Source organism: Varanus komodoensis, unplaced genomic scaffold (assembly GCF_004798865.1).
Source record: "Varanus komodoensis strain SLA01 unplaced genomic scaffold, ASM479886v1 scaffold50, whole genome shotgun sequence".
Lineage (NCBI taxonomy): Eukaryota > Metazoa > Chordata > Lepidosauria > Squamata > Varanidae > Varanus > Varanus komodoensis.
The window spans coordinates 1445332-1466876 of record NW_025336088.1 but is presented as its reverse complement, the minus strand read 5'-3'; the positions used below and the strand labels follow the sequence as shown (position 1 = coordinate 1466876).

General features: G+C 40.9%; 2 protein-coding genes across 4 annotated transcripts in view; one reads left to right on the top strand and one right to left on the bottom strand.

Annotated features, from left to right (window-relative positions):
• DNAJC7 (DnaJ heat shock protein family (Hsp40) member C7) overlaps window positions 1-5852 on the bottom strand; it is a 37297-nt gene extending 31445 nt beyond the window's left edge. Inside the window, exon 1 of the mRNA XM_044446990.1 lies at window positions 5661-5852. Within this exon, the coding sequence (XP_044302925.1) occupies window positions 5661-5785 (125 nt within the window). The 5' untranslated portion in view covers window positions 5786-5852. The remainder of the gene's footprint in view (window positions 1-5660) is intronic.
• A 3119-nt stretch (window positions 5853-8971) lies between these two features.
• On the top strand, window positions 8972-13881 carry NKIRAS2 (NFKB inhibitor interacting Ras like 2). 3 transcript variants are annotated; one of them, XM_044446993.1, is made up of 4 exons: window positions 8972-9039; window positions 10238-10369; window positions 10982-11223; window positions 12250-13881. In XM_044446993.1, the coding sequence occupies exons 2-4, from the start codon at window positions 10276-10278 to the stop codon at window positions 12487-12489; spliced, it is 576 nt and encodes a 191-aa protein (XP_044302928.1). In that variant the 5' UTR covers window positions 8972-9039; window positions 10238-10275; the 3' UTR covers window positions 12490-13881. The 3 variants fall into 3 exon arrangements, with proteins under 3 accessions (XP_044302928.1, XP_044302927.1, XP_044302929.1); XM_044446992.1 differs by having other exon boundaries at window positions 9014-9065; XM_044446994.1 differs by lacking the exon at window positions 8972-9039 and having other exon boundaries at window positions 10307-10365.
• Window positions 13882-21545: the final 7664 nt, after the last annotated feature.

The window sequence follows — 21545 nt, the reverse complement described above, 5'->3', positions numbered from 1 at the left end:
TGTAATCAGTTTCTCACATTTGGACAATATAACCCACCATAGGTAAAAAATCACTAGAACAAGCCATGGGGTTGTTGCCCCAAAATAAACCAACCTATAGAAAGCCATCTGAGTTTGGATGACATGACAACTCCCTGTGACCAGTTACCCACGATGAGTTAAAGAAAAGATCCATGATGGCAGACAAAGTCTTAAGAATGCCCATAATTACTGATTTTGCCATAAACAGTACAGGTGCAGAGGGCTGTCATCAATGTTCTAGGCCACACTTCCGGTTCAAACAGGGACAACAGGCCAGGCTAATGCTTTGAATGAATCAAGAACAAGATCTAGGATTTATCCTGTGCCCACCATGGGTACAGAGGGGCTCCTTCTCCCCACCAGGAACACAGGCATGTTAAGTTAATGTGCAAGGTGCTGAACTGTTGCAGGGTAAGAGTTAAGGATGAGGAACTGGGCTTGAAAGGAGGGATTGCCCAGAGATCATCTTTGTGTCTCCTTCAGCTCTGACTTGCATGAAACAGGCCAAAAGGGATACAATGCAGGTTATTGTGGCATGAGGGAAAATCTTCATCTGTGCACTGGTGCCCCCTAGTGTTTGCATGGAGAACTGGGATTCATCAACTCCAGCAAGGTGTTGAAAATGCAGGGACTGCCATACTTGTTTCATGAAGGGTTGCATTTATCCCTTTCACATTGCAGAACATCAACTGCTAAAAGTTGCTTGTGAAGCAATGTAGCCTCAGGCCTACACTAGGGTGTCTTCTTTGCTCTCAAGGTCACACTGTGATCAGCTCAAAAGCATCTCCTTGCGTGCTGCATACACTGCATTGCTGTGTTAGGAATTCTGCAGGCTTTGGTTTCCCTTCCATGAAAGCTAGTTAGCTGCCAAATCCCAGGAGCTATTACTGAAACAGGGAGTCCAGCCCTGCTCTAAGTCTGGCTGGAGAAACAGAGTTTCAAAAAAACAAACAAACAGTCTAAGCAAAGGTAAGAGCTTTCCTCTGTCAAGAATGTCTTAAAGCCAAGCAGGTGCTGACAAGCTAATAAATTAATTTTGAAAAACAGCTATGAAAAAGAACAGTCCTTTATTGCTCCCTAGTCTATACAATCACTGATTTTCTTAAGAAAGGGGGCACCAAAGGTTTGCAACCATGCTGCTTTAGCATGCAGGAACCCAGGAGACTACTTGATATTGTTTTAATCGAAAAAGATTACATCACCACTAAATCTCAATAGCTGTTCCTCCGTTCTTTAGACCTCCCAAATTTACCACAACTGAAGATGGAAGACTTGGCAGTCTTGTCTTATAACAGGAAAGGGCTGCTTCACCTGGGATATCAGCTAATGATAACTCCTAGGCAGTGCTTGCACTGTGTCTTTCTTCCTACAATTCCCCTTCACGCCTTGTATTAGCTAAGAAGCCAGGAGAGAACAAAGATGTATTTCATGTAAGATGGGAAATGATCCTAATCATGAGTAGAATTCAAATTGCCTGGATGGGATTTTCTTCTAGGCATAAATGATTACCACCTGTGGGGTCTTCCTCCATAAGATGTAGTTTGGATTGTCTGCCTGAGTCTGCTCTGGAGGCACTGTGGACATGAGGTAACTACTCGTAACTCATTCCTGTGCTGTGGGTTCTACTTGTTAATGTCCGTGTTTGAATATATTAGGGACAATTTAACAGCAGAAGGACCTAGGTGTAGGTCAAAGACAACCATCTTATCTTGTCAATTTGAACCCCTAGGATGAATCTTAGGACTTCCCTCCCCCTGCACACTATTTCAAATAGAATCTGGACAAAGATAACAACATAAACTCTATTAAAGTTCTGCCAGGCCCCATCACATTAGTTGGCTGGATATCACAAATAATGTTTAAGGTACTTTAGAATGCCAATCAGTTGAAGAACAGAATAAAAACACTTTCTGATGAATAAGTAAATAAATGCTTTCAACACCCAAGATTATTCTGGCAGATTACATGCAAAAAGATATGATCATTATATGCAAATTGATCTTCCTAACCAAGCTCAGAAAACCATTTTATGAAGCCATAGGCTAAAGTTCAGTCACCTCCTAAATTGCCTTTCTTGTGCAATCCAAACATATTCACAGGATCAGGACTCTGAGAAGTAGTTATTTCACAGTTAAGAGATCTATCTTTAAGGGGCAGGAAAATGCTAGAAAACTTGTCTCTTCTCTCCGAGAAAGGGGACGTAACTTGGCAATAAAAGAACCAGATGAGTTTTTCCTCAAAAGATCTTGATAACAAGGGAGAAATCCTAAGGTCCCTCATGCATTCATTAAAAAGAGAAACCCTTATTTACAGCTGGTTATTAAACGAAAGTGATGGTAGTCCCACTGGACTGGACATCTCTGTGGAAACTGACTTCTACATGGCTATAAAGCTACTCTGCTGGCACCTTTTCCCTGTCTGATTGTGCCTAAACCCACACTCTCCCTGCTGGAGGAAGCATGGGCTCTAGGGAGTATGCCTTTATGTTCCAGCCTTACAGAATATTGCAAAGCTGTACCTTCAGACTTTGTCCTAAATAATGAGAATCTGTTAAACACTGTGGGGCTAATTCTACTGTGAATCCTGAACACTGAGAATGCACAAATACTTGATCTGAATGATGTTTAGTGCTTCACAACTGGATGCTGATGCTCAATAGAAAACTGCTGATAAGCTTTCCAAATGTCATTGGATGGGGAGGGTGTGTACAGTGGCCCTTTCAAGAAAAGCGTTTTTCATGTTTCAGAGAACCCTTTTCACACTGAAGCATCACCTAAGGAACTCTGGAATGTTACGGAGGATTCTAGAACATGTTCTAGAAGGCACAATTAGTTCATGTTGGAGACTGGTTTTCACCTTTGCTCTGCAGGAACACCAGGTTTGTGTGTGCACCTTACAGAAGATGATCAGTAGCCGCAGACAACCAGTCATCCAGGGAAGGCTGTCTGCCATTCTTTTTCTTTTCATTGAAGAACCGCTAATATGCTGCGAAGTAACTAAATAAATATCTGGAACACAGATTTAAACCCACCGTCATTCTGTTTGCAAACTCAAACATTACCTATCGATGTTCTTTTTTGAAAGCAGAGAATATCTCTTGTATCTTAAAGATGTGTTCTTTCTCACGTCCTAGTCTCCAAAGTGAACTATTGCCAGAGCCATTGCTTCCAGGTGTTAATTTTGTATTTGTGTTGGTAACTGGAGAATCTGCAGGGAATCTGAACTAAGGGGAGAACATGCAGATTTGCTTCAACTGGTGGTATTATTATTCTTAATTTCATTTCTATACTGCCCCACAGCCAAAGCTTTCTGGGTGGCTTATACAATCCATAAAAACAAATGATAAATACACAATATTATAAAAATCAGAAAAAATTAAAAGTTGCTTATCATTAATTCCTGGTAGAATCAGTCCTGGCTTTGCATACGGAAGACCTGTATTCAAAACCTACCCAAGCCACAAAGCACACTGAAAACAAATCAGTCTCTCTCAGTCTAAGTTAATTGTCAGAGGACCCTGGAGACTAAACTACATTGTGACTAGCTATCGGGCAATGGTACACAACCACTGGCAATCACCTAAGGACATAGAAGAACAAGACAGCTCAGTGCAACAAGCACACATTGCAACACAGGAGAAGGAAGACTTTCATGTTTTCATGTACAAATGTACAAATTTCATGTACTTTCTTGTACAAATATTTTTGTATTTTTAATTTAATGTTTATATTCTTGATTTATATTATAATTATTTTAACTTATTGTTGTAAGCCGCCCCGAGGCTTCGGCGAATGGGGCAGCATAAAAATGTTTTAATAAATAAATAAATGTTTGCAGCATCTATTTAGCTTTCTTACCAGAACCTCAAGTTCCTTCAAAGGCAACTAAATGCAAACTGGTGGCTCAGGAGGTCAGGCCAATTACCTATTACATCCCCATGAGCTGTACACTGGGAAGACTTGCATACATCAATAGAAACTTACAATGAGTCATTACAAACAAAGGATACCAATTTATGCCTAATTTGGACCTAAACATTGTTATTGGAGACCTCTGCTAATCACTGAAAATCATCCAGAGACCTACCAATATATTCTGAACTACCTGCAGCCCACTCCAAGATCCTGCTTGTTCAGCCCATTCCTTCAGTACTAAAAGCTGTAAGGATAAAAGGAAACTGCTTTAACTGCATCACCAAATCAGCTTAATACAGTCTATGGTGTAGATGATACACACAGCTGGTGGCATTCCAGGGTTTCAGACAAGCATGGGACTTCTTTGGTATGCAGAGCAAATGCTCAATCACTAAATTATGGCCTTTATCTTAGAAAGAACAAATCTCACGCTGCTGAGCTGTTATTAGAAGACTTGTCCAAAGAACTACCTGAGGACAATCAGTTTTCTAATTAGTAAGTGAACAGTAACTGCATGTGCCACCAATTTCTCTAAAATTATCACTTTCACTACAAGTAAGAGAGATATGGCCTGGCTATGAATTAACCAGTCCTCATTTTAACAAAAAGAGATTTCTTGTTACTTTTCAAAAACAGAATACTTTCAATTATTTATCAGCAAGATGGAAAAACTCAGTGATCCAAGATATGTCATAAGAGAATTCCAGTATTTTTTCCTAAATAAGAGATTGCATGCTAACCCATTAGAAAAACCATGTGTCTCACTGTCCACCCCTATTACATTTATCCCTATCTCCTTAATGTAACCACTTTGCAGGTTTACAGGTGTTTTAGCATACTACTCCCATTCTCTCACATCACTGACTGTGCTGACTAGGGCTGATGCAAACTGTAGGCCAGAACATCTGGAGGGCCACTAGTTGCCCACCTTGTTTAACATCTTTAGAGAAAAAACAGCTTCCATTCCAAACCAAGAAATACAACCATAACATAACACTTACAGCAAGCTAGGGAAAACACCTGTTACGCTATCTCACTGAACAAACTCTTTGTAAAAAGAATCACAATACATTTTTACAATGTTCTTGGAGGAAAAACATGGTGTGTCAACTGAAATATTTGAAGCACTTTGAAAAACAGCATGAGTTAAATCCTAGACATGCTTAGTGCAGCACTTGAGAAAAAGTTCTTTTGAACTCTGCATTAAGTACACATCCAAGGATAAGGGAGAGTAGAAGGGCTCCCATGCAGTTTAAGCCCTTGGGCATTTGAGAGTGTAGGCACTACTATTTGCACTGCCCTTAGGAAACTAAATATTACCTCGCTAGATCAGACCCATGATCACACTTGCTCAGCATCCCTTCTGTAACATGCTCCACCTGGAGGCTTCAAAAAAGCGTACAAGCAAGACACGAAGGCATGAGCCCTATTATTTACCCCCAACACCTGAAGAGGCACACTCTTCCTGAGCATGAGGGTTCCACTCAGCTATCCTTCTGCCTTCCATCAACTGGCTTCCTCTTAAATTCAAGAACACTTAAAAAAGAGCTAACAAGTGATAATGGCACCCTGGGCCTTCTAGACAACCCCTTCTCTGACACAAGCCCCCCTTTCCCCGTCCGCAAAGAAGGAAGCTCCACCCCCAACCCCCTTGAAGCAGCCCCTCCCCCTGAATGGAACAAGGCATCATTCCTTCTCGTGGATGGGGCGGCGGGGGGGTCTTACCGGCGCGTCCCCGCATCCTCGTCCTCGTCGCTTAACATCGCCGGCACCTCAGAGTGCGAAGCTACCACTGGTGTGGCCGCCGTAGGCGCCATAATCACATCGCAATCTCCGCCCGCCCCCGCCATTTTGCTTCCTCGTTGCTGCAATCAACGGCCGGCGAGCCGGGAGGAGACAGAGAGAAAGACAGACAGAAAGAAGGGAAATCACCCCGCCATATCCGGTGATCGAGAAGGCGGCTGGAGAGGCCATTTCCGGTTAGGTTGAACAAGGACAAGCTGCGGCCGAGTCCGCCAAGAGGGGACTTTTTGAGCCAAGGCCGCGAGTAGGTCGGCCGGCGGAATAGTTCGCTGTAGACGGAAGAATAAGTCCAAGAAAGGAGCACGTTATTTTGGCGTTTCATGGGCCTTATTCATAAGATCGGGCTTTTAGGTTGCAGCCTATATTGATGCTCATTTAGGAGTGATCAATGCCCTACTGAATTCATTTGGATTGTATTTTGTTTCCAAATACACATATAAAATTCACACCACAATTACATAAACATGATTTTAAACAATTATGAATTACTTAAATAGTTTTTCACTTAAATGGCAAAACAAAAATAATAAAACATGGACATATCAGTCTTCTGCTTAATCAAGCTGTGTGAAAATTACTTATTCTTCTGGTAGTTTTTATTCCAAAAATATATAATTCTTTGCTAAATATAAATATTGACCTGGTTCTTAGGATCACTGCTGCCTAGTCGGTTGCAGAACCTGTGGGTTGCTGATCTAAGTGTTTCCTGCCATGGCTTTTCATTCCATGTGGCCCTGACAAGGGGTGGGGGTGGGGGTGGGGGGGTACTTGCCAAGAAATCTAATACCCATCTGCTGTCTTATGATTGTGAGTGGTTTGTCAACCAACAACCCATCCTTACTGGGTTTCCACATAGCATGCTATAGTGTACTTCTGTGTCCTGGATATTCAAAATGATGGCGGCTGCCACGACACAAAGCCTTGCAAGACTTCTCAAATGTGGATTAAAGTGCCTGCTTGTTTTTGTTATATAGTCAAAACATGCCACATCTTTCTGTATCAAATTTCAGTCAAAAGCTTTAAAACAATTCTCCATTGTTTGCCACCAGTTCTCACAACTTCAAATTGGGATATATTTTTATGTAAACACGCACATTTCACTTAAATTATGGGAGAAAATCTGCTGTTGTCATAGGAACATTTCAAGTTTGGAAGGAATGTATATCGCAATGTATATCAGATGATTTTTCACCCCAAATCTGTATTCCTGGAACAAAAGTGTTCAACTTCAGTTAATGGATTTGGAATATTGTTTTGAATCTTCCTAATAATTGGAGGCACTTACAGCAAGCCAGTATCCAGATATACAACTTAAGCACATAGGAAGAAGAGTCCCACCACATCAGAGCAAGGTCCATTGAGCTTAGTATTTGGTTTCCAACTTACACCTTGAATGGCAGATGCTTTTGGAAAGCTAACAGGTAAAGTTTGATGATGACAACCTTCTTTTGTTTTCAGCATGTAGCACTTAATAACATGAGTCCTTCTTTCAAAGATGGGCAGAAGATTGAGTTGAATCTGGGCTATTTCTGGTAGATTCACAAGAATTCTAGTTGTCTAAAAACAGCAGCAGCAAATGCCTTGCATTATACTGCTGGAATGAAGGTTATTCCTGATAAGGACTGTTGGCTCCATTCTGTTCTGGTTCTCAATTTCCCTGGTTCAAAATTCTTTCTAAGTGCTGTTTTCAGTTTGTTATCCCCCTTCAGGCTCTAGCTAATGAATCTCAAGGTCCTGGTGTGAGCAGTGGATTTACCTCTCCAGGGAAGATTCTGCTGAAAAATCAACACCAGACAGCATGACTACAGCAGCAATAGTTTATTGAATACATTTTGCAAAATGAGTGTCCCAAGCAAGTAGGCAAACCAAGCCTACTTTGCCCACGGCATTTATTCTCTATCCTGTCTGTGAGAAACCTCCCTTCTTTCCCTGTTAGCTGGGTATTAAAGGGTTTACAATCTTTCCGTCCACCTACTTCATATTCCCTACCTCATCCCATTACATACATTGACATACATTGCATGTGCATTTTAATTAGCCTATTGTCTATTCAAGGTGTGTGAGTTAATATTCATCAATCTATTATGCCTGTGTGCTTATAACTACAAGTTCACTAGTTCACTCCTCTCTATCTTTACCTTGCCCTATGACCCCTGTCTCATAAATACTATGACAGGATTAGATATACTTTCTTTCAACCTATTTATCTTTTTCTCCCCTCCACATTCCTTCAGATAAACACTTTGTGGCTTGATTAATGCCCCCTGTTTCTCAGTTACTGTGTTATCCTCTTCAAGTTAAGTTGCCCCTCTTGTGTGAATACAGGAACCAAAAATTATTCTCAATTTATCTCAATTTCCTTCGTTCACTGAGTGAGTCACAATCCAACATTGTTTTACACACTGGTAAAGCAGAAAGCAGATCCTATGGACCTGTCTAGAATTTACAGAGATGGCTTTACCATGAAATGAGGTGTGATAGTGACCTTAGCAGGTGAGTCTGATGGCAAAAAGGTAGATTAGACACATGGGTCATGATCATAGAAATGAACAAGAGCTGCATTTATTTATTTATTTATATCCTGCCTTTTTCCTACAAAGGGCTCAAGGCAGCTTACATCATCCATCTTATCCCCACCACAACAACCCTGTGAGGTAGGTTGGGCTGAGAGTCTGTGACTGGCCAAAGTCACCCAGTTGGCTCCATGGCTGAGCGGGGACTAGAACCCAGATCGTCTGAGTCCCAGTCCCAGGCTCTTAACCACTACACCACACTGGCATGGAAAATGGCTTGGTGAATTGAGCCCCACGTTAAGTCGTGGGACTTTAAAAAAAACTTTGTTCTTAGGAAGTTTCAACAACAATGTAACTATTGAGAACATAATAAATATTATAGCAAAAGAATAAGTTCAGGCAAGATAAACCACACATTCAGCAAAGCCATATCAAGGATGGTAGGGGAAATGCAAAATAAAGCCCCTAATATGCACAAATACAAGAGAATAACAGAAAACTCAATAAGCAAAAACCAACTTTTTTTTAGGCTGAGAAGCATTCCCATTCCCAAACTAAAAACCTAAAATCTTGCTATTTGCAAATTGTTCATTATATGAAGTTTTCTCGCCTCGCCAAGCCGAGAAAAGCACCACTGCAGAATGAGCCCTAGATGGAGCTGTGGGCCGCGTCCTCCTCTCTCGCCTCTTCTCTCGGCCATGCTGACTTGTTGACCCAGGTTCCTTTCCTAGTTGAAGCCCAGTGCAAGCGGGAAGCAAAGAAACCCAAGGGGCGAGCATCCTTCGAGGGTAAGTTCCCATCCTGACCCATGGAGGTATGTTCAGACAGTCGGGGATTAGCCCTTCTTCCTCAGGTTGCTCTCTCACACAGAATGCGCTTTCAGAAAAGCAAAAGGGCGAGTCTGGATTTGCATGCTTGCATCACACCAAAGGTTCTTTTCACACACTCTATAGCAGCGGAGATGGGTTTGCTTCGGACTGTACGTCTGATGGAGCGGCAGCCGATCCTGGCTGTAATAAGATATACTCAAAGAGCTCTTGTGGTGCTTTAAAGATTGGTGGGCTTATTGTGGCATAAGCTTTTGCGAATATGGGCTTCTTTGATCGAGGAACCCGCAGTGGGCAGAAATGATAGATACCCAGATTGTGGGCGTTTTTGCATCCAGATTTTACAGCCTTCCCTGGCAGGGATGGAGAAACCCAGGATAGGATGGCATCCTGACACAGGGTATCTGTTCCTGCACATGACTGGGATGAACATGATTCAGCGTTGCTATGCTTGCTGGCAGTTCTGTGTCACCCATAATATGCAGTTCCACATCAAAGCCAGCCAAAGACTACCTTCGTTCTTAGATTTGTTAATCCTCTACTTACCTACATGCAAGCTGACCTACTAACATAGTTGCATAATGATACTGTGAAAAAACTGCCCCTTTGTGTGTCTGTCTGAATGCATGTTGTGGGGCAATCCTATGCATGTACAGACAGAAAAAAAGTACTACAACTCCCAGCATTCCCCAGCTAGCATGGCTGGCTGGCAGGATGCTGACAGCTCTAAGTCTTTCTGCCTAAATATGCACAGGGTTGTGCCCTTAGAGAATTACAGTAGGGGAAGGGGCACAACAAAATTGTTTTTGGTCAAAACTAAGAAGCAGAAATCATATGCCAGTCGTATTTCCTGTTCCCCTGCTAGTTTATTGCCAAGATGAGTAAGCTGTTTAATTACAATAGAAGTTTGATATCTGTTGAAGTCTCCGATTACAAAAATAAATGCCAGGGCAAAAGAGCAATGGAAGATCTCCCTTGGAAAATATAAAACCCAGAGTTGTGAGGTGTATCATTTAATGAAACTCACTGTTTTCTGGTAGCACAGAGTACAGGGCTAAAATGTAAGATTCACAATGGAGGAGCTAACTTCTAGAGCACATTTTGTTTATGTCTGTGTCCTCATGCATGCATGTTTTTATTGCCCACCTTTAATCCATAGCTTCCTGCATTCATCCTCTTCGCCCATCGGGCCAGAAGATGGGAAAGAGTTGCAAAGTCGTGGTGTGTGGGCAAGCATCAGTTGGAAAGACTTCTATCTTGGAGCAGCTTCTCTATGGGAATCATGTGGTGGGTGAGTGTGGCTTCAGCAGTGCAAATCTCACTTCTCTACCCAATCATCAAGCTTACCTTTGAACTAGGAACCATCCTTGTAGGCTAATTTACTTCAGAAAACCATTATGAGGATTAAAGTAGTCAGTTGGCTGGTCCAGAATCCCGTGTCACCCCAGAGCTACTGCCTGAGCTTCTGTGATTCAAAGTGGCCAAGGAGAAGCTGTCACAGCCTGGATCTCACGCATCTCAGAGGGCACCTTTTTTTTATTGCTCCTTGCCTTGCCTTGCCTTGCCTTGATTCCTCTTCACTTGAGGTAAAAGCTGTTTACAGTAAGAAGCAACACATTTGTATCCATTGGTTGAGGCTGTGGAATACACTTTTATGAGTTTATTACATTTCTGGGCCACCCAACAGACAAAGTTCTCTGGATAGTGCACCACAATTCAAACCCTAAAATAGAGCATGATAAAATATATTAGCCTCTCAGAGAACACTGATAAAGAATGCTTTTGACTAGAGGAACTTGAAGCAAAATATTCTGGATCAGATCAAAGCTGGCCTAGTCCAGCATTCCAGCCGAAGACAATAGTTTTTGTACTGGTACAAGCTGTTGCTCTTGGTTCTCTGCAGGTTCGGAGATGATAGAAACCCAGGAGGACATTTATGTGGGCTCCATTGAGACCGATCGGGGAATGCGGGAGCAAGTGCGCTTCTATGACACCCGAGGCCTGAGGGACGGAATGGAGCTGCCCAAGCATTGCTTCTCCTGCACTGATGGATATGTGCTGGTTTACAGTATTGACAGCAAGGAGTCCTTCAAGAGGGTGGAGATTCTCAAGAAGGAGATCGACAAGAGCAAGGATAAGAAGGAGGTAGGCACACCCCCCAGGCCTTCTTCAGTTTCCTTTCCTCCATTGCCTTCCAGGTTAGTTTGCCTGTAGAGTGCTACACACAAACATACAGAGGGGTTAAGGAGACATTCTTAGGCACACTTCTGGGATGAGCTTTTGTTCCGAGCGGAACAGTTAAGTCATGGCCTGCATCATGAGGCAGCATTCTTGGGCAGTTGCTAGGACCAGATTTGAGGGGCATAAACAGGCATGGTGTGTGAGAAAAACAAGGATCATTTTTAGCCTGAAATGATTTCAGCCACAAAGTCCATTAAAAAAATCTCAAGCAAACAAACACATATATATGTGTATCTATATACATAAATTAAAACCTCTTGTGTATGAGAGTAATAAGCAGGGGATACATGCTGATAGCCAGAGCTGCAAATACACTGTTTCTTTAAACCAGCCTTCCAGATGCTTAGAACCTCAACTCCTGGACAACATGGTCAAAGGTTTGGAATGCCAAGCGTTGTTGCTCTAAATCTTGGGGACACCAAGTTGGGGTTGGCTGCTTCGTACCCAGTCTTGTATGATGCTGCATTCCTCTTGCAACAGTTCATTTTTGGGAGGGGCCAACCAGGGGAGGGTGTGGCTGGACTTTCCATGAGACCACAAAAGCCCGTCCTGGCTCTGAGCTGGTCTAAGTCAATATTTCTTGAGAGCCTAGAACGTGGCCAGCCCTCCCCTGTGCTGAAAATGGCATGGGAAGCTTGATAGGACTGAAGAACCGACACTGCATGGTCAGGTTCATTCCTCAGGTGGCGGCTGCTGGGTGGGAAGAAAGAAAGCTCTGCCTGCCACACCACCTGGCCTGGGCCCCCTGAGCTTGCAGCCCTTATGCGTGGTGCTCCACTCCAGTGCCAATGCTGAAGAAAGAGCTGACTACCGGATGAGTTGGCTTCTGTACCTTCTCTACCCACAATGCTTTGGGCCTGCCTTGCCCCCATGAGTCAGGTGTGCATTTGTCCCGTACACTAATCAGGGCATTTTTCTGATTCCCAAAAGGTCACCATTGTGGTTTTAGGCAACAAGTGTGATTTGCAGGAGCAGCGGCGTGTGGACCATGAAGTTGTGCAGCACTGGGCCAAGGCAGAGAAAGTGAAGCTGTGGGAAATCTCGGTGGCTGACCGCCGGACCCTCATCGAGCCTTTCGTCTACCTGGCCAGCAAGATGACTCAGCCGCAGAGCAAATCTGCCTTCCCGCTCAGTCGCAAGAACAAAAGCAGTGGTTCTGTGGACGGGTGAAACCCTTTGGACATTGATCCGCCGTCTCTTGTAAAGATGCATGCATGCAGGGCTGGCCTTACCGTGCAGCAGACACTTTTAGCAGCAGATTCCAGCGGAGGCACCAACATCGCTCTTCATGCAAGCTGTGTCTTTCTGTCATAGTTGTTGTGTTTCTTAAAACGAGAAAGCTCCAAGTCTAGAGCAGTGGTAAGTCATCCTTAATGTTTCACTTTAGAGCAAACAAAAAAAAATTGCCTGCAGTAGATACTCTCACCATCATCAGATCACATTTATATCCATCTTTTTTTCCCTTGTGAGTGTGTCCTCTGCTCCACTTTATCCTCACAACAACCCTGTGAGGTAGGCAAGGTTGAGAGTCTGTGACTGGTTCTAAGTCACCCAGTGGGGATTAGAACACAGATCTCTCGGTTCACCTGTCTAGCACTCCAACCACCATGCTGGACTGGCTCTCATGCATGAATCTGGTGCCTGCAGCTGCCAAAGTACACTTGGTCACAAAATGGGGCCCCAGTAGTATTAATTGTTAGATTTTTCACCTGTTCTGGACCATCCTTTAATTCCAATTTTTAGGGAGCGTATTCTTTGAGTTTGGAAGTCTCTCATTTGCCTTTCTCATTCCTGAATGACTTATCTGGGTGATTCCACAGCCTGGGGCTCCCCCAGTGGCCATTCAAGGAGTAGCAGGTGAAGGGGGCAACCACAAATAGGTTCACCATCTGGGCAAGAGGGGGGTGATGCTCCTTCCCACAGCATTCTTCTCTTCTCTTTTTCTTTTTTAAAAGAGCCAGCAGGCACCTGGCTAGGGACAAATATGGTTACAGGCATTAATTTTATTATTTTTTAAGCATCTTTTTTCTTTAAATATGTTATTGACTGTCTAATAACGTTAACAGATTACATAAGCTTCCATTAGAAATATATAAACCAATAACAATAAACAGTAACTGGTTAAACTGTATTCATATTATCAGTATGATTTTATATTTAATTAAGGGTTTTGAAGTTTGTAGAAGTAATTGAGCATCTTTTTGCCTTTATGTGTTAACTGTGAGAAATTATGCTGTTTTGTTTATTCCAAATTTCCAGCTTGACCAATGTGCGCATGTAGGTTCTGTGCTATCTTTCATATTTGCAAAATGATAAGAGCTTCCCAATTTTCATAAAAACTGTATGTTTTTCAGACCTATCTTGTCTAACTCAGCATGTTAAGTTCTCCATTAAAGCAAGAGACCAAAGTTCATTTCCATATAGGGAACTTGCGTTTCCATTTTTTCCCAGGATGACGCTGTAGTTGAACGTGCTGCAACCCATATGAATGTCAAAAGTTCTGTATGCCTTAAACTTTTGTTTGCTTTCTTAAATATAGATAATAAACTGGACAGAACTCAATTTTCTGGTTTGTGATTTCTTCTGGCTTTTAAAATCCTTTTTCTAGAATTGATTAACCATGGAGTAACTCCATCCCATGTAACCCAAAACAGTGTTTTCACAACCCTACCAGAATTTTCTGTATATAGATTTGTTAGTGTAACTAATTCGCATTAGAGAGATGTCCTTTATCCTGAGTTTTCCTTTATTCTGATAATGATTTGAAATGTGTGCTTGATCACATTTTAGCCCAAAAGGGCTTTTTGATCTGTTGAGTTAGCTCTCTCTTCCAGGTTTGTTTTGCTCCTTCTATTGGCTCATATGTAATTTCATATTAACATACTGTATATTTGAAGACTATACCTTTTGTGTCTAGTACTGTTCATCCTACGATTTGTTCAAAATTTGTTAATGAATGGACATTTGGTTGGTTATGAAGCATAGTATTTGTTGACTCTGATGATATGCTGGTTTGAGTTTGGATGTGTGTCTGTATCTAAATCTCTTAGTCTGTACAAAACTTATTCTCAATTTGCATATATTTCCATTGATCTATTTCATAGAAGAGTGATGTAGAAAAGAGATTGTTTTTGTACAAGATTGGAAACTTCTTCCAAATTTCTAATGTTACGTAAAGGATTCGCAGTAATTTATAATCAGTTTCCACCTGTAAGACCTGACATGTAAACTAGTAATTTCCAACATGTCTTCTCTTGCTTCTTATTTAATCCAAGTAACATCAGGATTATTAATTAATATTTCTGTTAAAGGTATAAGGTGCAATGTATATATAAAGCAATGATATAAAGATCGGTATTCCTAATCCTCTGTTATTTTATACCAAATTTTGATAAATGTGCTTTATATGTTATGTGGGACTACCACTTATTTTAGCTACTTTGTGGATGAGAAATAGAGAAATGAGAAACATATCTAAATGTATAGAAGTATAGAATGTTTGGGAAGATTATTATTTTCACTGCTCTATTCCTCTCTAAATATAATAACATTATTTTCCCCCCAGTTTGAGAAAGCTTAGAATTATTTTATGTGTAAGTTTGAAATTAAATGTTATTATTTGTGACAAAGTATGTAGCAGGCAGATTCACAAATATTTTATTGTCTTAGTCAGCTGAGATCAGGAGATATATATATAAAATCATTTCCAATTTTCCTGGTCTAATTAGGTTTAATCAAACTATTTTTGGTTTTCCTTTTTAAGGCCTGATTTAGTGCCATAGTCTGTTGTAATTTTTAGGACTTTTTGGAAGTTTTGTATAGAGTCTCATGATGTTACCACATATGAATGAATCAGAAGATTTCTTTCTTCCATCTGTATTCACTGCATTGCATTGCATTGCGACCTTTGCTAAAACGTCTGTTGATAGTATGAAAGATACTATGAAAGAGGAGAAATGGGCATTCCTTTTTTCTCCTGTGAATTGAAATTGGAGTAGAGTTCCTATCATGTGTTCTGATCAGGACATAATCTATTAATCTGTAATCTGTAATTTAATTTAGTGGCGCAGAGCACAATCTGGTCCATGTTCAGATTGAAAGAAAGGCCTCCAACTCTCTGCATGCACCAGGGAACACAACAGTGGTTGTGGAAAGGAGTGTGCAAGGATGGAAGCAAGGATGTCTGCAAGCTGGGAAGGCTATGGGCAGCCCCATTGGATTGCACTGTAAAAAATTCATTTACAGAAGTTGGCTTAAAATTTATTTTTTTTACTATCTTTAATAGAACAGATTCTATTTCTATTTTCTTTTTTCCAAAAAGGCTAAAAGTTTCAGGGGTTGTTTCTCAATTCATAATATTTCTAATCTCTGAAATTAAAATTCCTTATCTTGAGATAAGCAAGCATTACTCTTCTATTTGTATATGTTTTTCAGCACTTTGATTTCTCTTTCTAATTGTCCTTGCTGGTGTTGCCACTTGTTGGTTTGTTTTAGAGTACTAATTTCTTATGCAGTATTCTCTTAGGATGGTCTTTATTTTTGGCCTTGGTACAATTATGGGATGTAGCCTCCAGTGATAAGGATGGAGTGTACCATTGCCATTTGGAAAGGTTGCATAAACGGGGGCATGATCTGCTACTAGAATTGATTCTCTTGCAGCTTATGAATGCTTTAAACCCTTTAGTGGTGAATCTAAGAGATAATCTATGGGAGAATATGAATCATGAATCATGACATCTGGAAAATAAGATACAGTCTATTTCATTTTGAAATTCCTATATGATACTCTTTAGCTGTTACTTTTCTGTTTCTACTCCTGTCCATAAATGAGTTAATCATTTCATTTCGAACTTCACCTGGTAACAGAGATCCCTCTTTAAAATGAGCTAATATGTGTAATATTTCTTTCAGGAATTGTGTTTCAGTTTTCAAATCTGGTCTATAAATGCACCAAAGTTCTTTTCTGGATTCTAAGGTTGCCAGTTTCAATTCTGTAGTGCCCTTTAGGGTCTGTTGTGGTTTCTGCATTTTGAATCTTACATTTTTTCCTATCACTTTTAGTACGCGGCTTGGAGCCAAATGTTCCTGCGTGGCATACATTTTCCTCCATCCAACATCTTTTAGTAAAAAACTTTTTGGTTCTGCTTGTAGTGAGTTTAAGTCTATGAACTTTTTCCTAGTGAAACCTCATGTCCACCTAATTGTATTCATGCTCCCATCTTCTTTACCTTTAGATTCTAGATTGTTAGTTTTTCCATAATTTAAGAGGTCTCAGGTTTACATTTTTGTCTAAACTGAAAAACTGTTTTATTTCTGGTAGTTTCTTGCTGCATTTTTAATCTGAGGCCTTAAACTGATTCTGTTTTGTGCATCATTCCTCATCTATTTTTGGGACATTACATGGGGAAAATTAAGCGGTGTTAAGGGGTCCAGCACAAGCTGCTCCTGCTTCCACCCACTGCTTTGCTTAAATGATGCTCACTGTAAATGTATTCAGTTAAAAATCTGCCATGAAATCCTTGCCTATGAATTTTGCTGTACGCTAGCATTACCCTGGAGATATAGATAGATATAGTCTGTCTGTCTGTCGTTTCATTCATGTTCAGTCTTTGCTGTTTTTTCCTGCCACCTGAAGGGAAGATATTTCTGCTGTCTTTAGTCATTTAGGATAAATCCAATATTCCCTTTCTTAGCTTTTCTTCATGAAGTATTTATTGTGTGCTCATAAATGCTTATAGGCTCATAGTTGCTTATGGGTACTTTAAACAATGTCATGGACTTGCAGTTTTACCTCTGTATTTAATGAACACTTTGGGCAACTTTTTTTTTTTTTTTTTTTTTTAGCAGAAAGAGAATATGGCATTTAATAATGAATGTGAAAGAGTTATCGCCTCTTGTGAATTTGTTCTATTCTGGTGTACCACAGTGCCACCTAGAGCTTACATAGCAGAAAAACAGGGAAATAAATTTTCCTTGTATGGTGCTCAAGTCTCAATTCCATGAAGAAACTGAGAGTAAATAGAGAGGATTAACAGCACTGTGTAGAAAAGTTCTCTTTTTAAATTTTGATTTTGGAGCTGTACTTCCTCAGTGATCACTCCTAAGTTCTCTTTTGTCCTCATTGCTTGGTTCTTGTTGCTCCAGAACTGCTGCTGAATTAGTATTTACCTTGACTGTTTTCAGAAGGTCTGTTGCCTCTCAAGACTGTTTTTCATTTTGCTTGAATAATCAACTTTACAAGGTGACCCTGGGGCTAAGAAATATTTAATTGTTGAGCAAATTAGTGAAAAATTCAAAGATGTTCCAGCACAGTAGTTTCTGGACATAAATCCTGGAACAATTGTGCTGGATTGCCACTCAATGTTAGATTAGTTGTATTTTCAGAGTTCTTCAGTATGCAGTCCATTATTCCTTAGTTACATAATTTTAATTATAATATCTCCATAGCTTTGGCTATTGTGTGGAATGGAAATGCAATATAATATGTCTCTTAGTTGAGCTCTTTCTGGTTGTTTAGACTATAGTGCTCAATGGAACCAAATAATCCCTCTTTGCTTTATCTCAAGGTCTGGGAAAGAGATAACTATTTTGTTAAACACTGAACGATATAGCTTCTGTGGTATCCTTGACCCAGCTGATTCTAATATTAGCTTTGGCTTCAATTTTCAAGAGGTTCTATTTTTGGTTAGTTTATCATTTATCTTAGTTAATTTCTTTTCTTTTCTTTTTGGTGATATAGCCCTAATTTAATTGCTTTCTCTGAGAGAGCATTAACCTGCTACTGCTTAATCTACTTCCACTCATCATTTAAAGAGAAGGACTGCAGCTGGTTGTTTGCCCTTATTTGCCTATCATCTCACCATGAACAAGCCAGATTCTTCAGAGAAGTTTGATGCATGGTGACTATTAGTTGCCTTATCAAAAGGCTTAAACAAAACTGAAGCGATGCACAAAGTGCTGGAGATTAAATGCAGGTGCATTTCAGTCTAGCTAATCTTCTCCCAGTCCCTTTATGTAAGGTGATCATGCATCCGGAGTAGCTGGATTGCACCACCTACCTCATGTTATTGCCCTCCTACTCTTACCACTTTTTGCTTTTCAAATGATTGCACAGGATGGGGAGCAATAAACTGAGATGGAATCGAAACAAAAAGGGACACTGCAAATGGGTGTCTTATCTGACCAGCTGAGTGATATTCAACCTGTTGTAGAGTGGCCTGTGTTCTCCCTAGAGCAATTAATTTTTGGGAGTAATCTTGGATCCAGCACTATTAGATATGGTTTATCATAGAATAGTAGGGTCAGAAAGAGCCAAGAAGCCATCGGGTCCAACCCCCTGCTGGTGCAGGACACCAGTTTACACCATCCCACTCAGATGGTTGTCCAGTTTCTTTTTGAATGTCTCTAGTGTGGGAGAGTCCATCACCTCTCTAGGCAGCTGGTTCCACTGTTGCATTGCTCTGACAGTGAGTAAACGTTTCCTGATGTCCAGCCTGAATCTCGGTTGTTGCAACTTGATTTTTCTATATCCTACACTCTGATATCAACAAGAAGACATCTTGACCTTCCTCTTTGAGATAGCCTTACTTATAGAAGGCTATCACACCCACACCCTCTCAGTCTTCCCAAGGCTGACCATGCCCAGTTCCCTCATAGGGCAGTGTTTCTGAACCCTGGATCATTTTTGTTGCCCTCCTCCCGACCCTATTTTTTCTGCATCTTTCTTAAATCTTGGTGCCCAGAACTAAAAGTATTCCAGATGAGGAGTATAGGGAAACCGCTACTTTGGAAGTATGATTTGGAAGTAATGCTTCTATTAATGCATCCCAAAATAGCATTTGCCCTTTTTGCAGCTGCATCACATTATTTGATCTTGTTTAGCCTGTTGTCCACAATACCTCTGAGGTCTTTTTTCTTTTTCATTTCTGTTGACCCATTTGTTCCCCATCTTAAATCAATGCATTTGGTTTCTTTTTCCTGGGTGGAGGACTTGGCACTTGTCCCTATTGAATCTGTTGCTTTCAGCACAGCATTCAAGTTTCTCAAGATCGCCCTGGATCTTCATTCTATCTTCTAGGGTGTTTGATATTCCACCCAGTTTTGTATTGGCTGCAGATTTGATTATCTTTCCTTGTACTTCTTCACTTAAATCATTAATATGTTGAAAAGTACTGGGCCCAGAACTGAAGCCTGCAGCACCCCACGAGTCACCTCCATCCAGTCTGAGAAGGTGCCATTGATGAGCACTCTTTGTGTCCGATTTAGCAGCCAACTTTGGATCCACATAATAGTTTTCTATCTAGTGCACTTTTTGTTAAATTGCTTATCACAATGTCATGGGGCACTGTGTTTAAAGCTTTGCTAAAATCTAGGTAGGTTATGTCCACAGTGTTTACTTTGTCTGTTTGGGAGGTTACCCAGTCAAACAATGAGGTTAAATTAGTCTGATGAGATTTATTTTTGATAAATCCATGCTGTTTTTATTAATCACTGCATTTTTAAAAGATGTTTGCAGACTGATTTTTTAGTAATTTTCTCCAGAATTTTTCCAGGGATTGAGATCTGGTCTGAAGTTCTTGTATGTTATCTGTTATCACCGTAGGCTGATATACCACCAATCTAGACAAAGAGAGCTGAGCTACAGTTATCTGTACTCTAGTAACTTGTTTGGATTATGCAAATAGTAGAATTTTGGGAAAAAAAATCTGGAAACTTCAGCTAAGTTAAGAAAAATGAATCTTAACAGGAATTGGCTGACAGGGCCATATTATGCCCAATCACATCACCCACTTCATATGAAGACTTTGTTGCTGTTGTTAGTTGTGAAGTCATGTCTGACCCATTGTGACCCTATGGACAACATTCCTCCAGATCTTCCTGTCCTCATGTTAAGACTAAACTCTCTAAATCTCTTCTCCCACACTTACAAGCCAATCCCAAACCTTTCTCTTTTCTGAGTAATGTACTGGATGGAGGACCAATAAATATAGACTCAAACCAGACAGGTGGAGGTAGTGTTGGCGGGTGGTTCGTCAAACCAGTCAAATGATGCTCAGTCACTCCTATTTGCACTGACTCCTAATCCTTTTTGTCCCATTTCAAAATGCAAGTATTAACCTTGGCAACCATAAGCAACTTGTGGCCAGGTTACGTGAAAGATTGTCATGTCCCCCATATAGCAGCCCTACAATTGTTTTCAGAAGCACTTATCTGGGTGTCCTTCCAAGCAAAGGGAAATAGGTGGCTACTTTTGTGAGATGCTTGAGAGGCTTGCCTGGTATCTCAAATACTTTTTCATTTTCCCAGGTTTTTTTATTCCTTTGCTTTGAAAAAACAAACCTGTTTTCCTACTGTTGCTAGCCTTTACTTTGGTTCTGTGTTTTGTTTTAAATATTTAGGTTTTGACATTATGGGCTGGATCCAGGATCAGCATCCTGCAAGGCAGGGACACTCTCTCACTGGCAAGGCTCCACCTATGGAAGGTGTCGCCACCTGATTTTGGGGGATCCCCTCTTTTCCCCCACACCAACGTCCCCCTTTCAGCAGGGTCTCCATCCACTCTGTATAGCATTCACATGGAACCGGGGGCGGGGGGAGATGTTGTCATGGGCAGTGGAGGCTGGGAAGCCACTCCCACCAGCCCACTTGGTTGAGAATAAATCAGTATCCAGCACAGAGGCCACTACTGCAAAGTGAAAATAGTAAAACAGAAGTTATGTTCCTCCTGGCTGGGGGTGATGGTGATTGTAGTGCAGTGCCCCCAAGGGTACCAGGTTAGGAAACATTGTTTTGTCCACATAATCCACCAATAAATTAGTTGAGCCAAGAATGGTTCCTCATCTGTCCATATTCCATTTATTGACCAAGTAACACAGTAGAACAATTAAATTTGATTATCAAAATATTTTTACTTAAATTTCAACATTTTTATATATAGAATATATATATTATACATCAAAAATATACATTGAACCATCAGAGGATGGAGTGGGGACAATATACTGGCCATGTCCCTACAGTCATTTGAGTTTCTGTTCTCTCTTAAGGATTAAACATTGTTGCACATCACTCTCTTTAAAAAAACTTTGGGGGCCTGGGGGGCACACACTACTGGGAGCTATGGCCTAGGTGCCCTACCTACTGCCTGGACTATACTGTATGCTATGAGCAAAGGCCTTAACGCTTTGGATGCAAAGGAGAAGGACTACGGAAGAACGTATCCATAC

Coding starts and splice junctions, on each gene's coding strand:
- NKIRAS2 (XM_044446993.1), top strand. CDS start 10,276: ATGGGAAAGAGTTGCAAAGTCGTGGTGTGTGGGCAAGCATCAGTTGGA. Junction 10,370..10,981: donor CTATGGGAATCATGTGGTGG/GTGAGTGTGGCT, acceptor GGTTCTCTGCAG/GTTCGGAGATGATAGAAACC. Junction 11,224..12,249: donor AGAGCAAGGATAAGAAGGAG/GTAGGCACACCC, acceptor GATTCCCAAAAG/GTCACCATTGTGGTTTTAGG.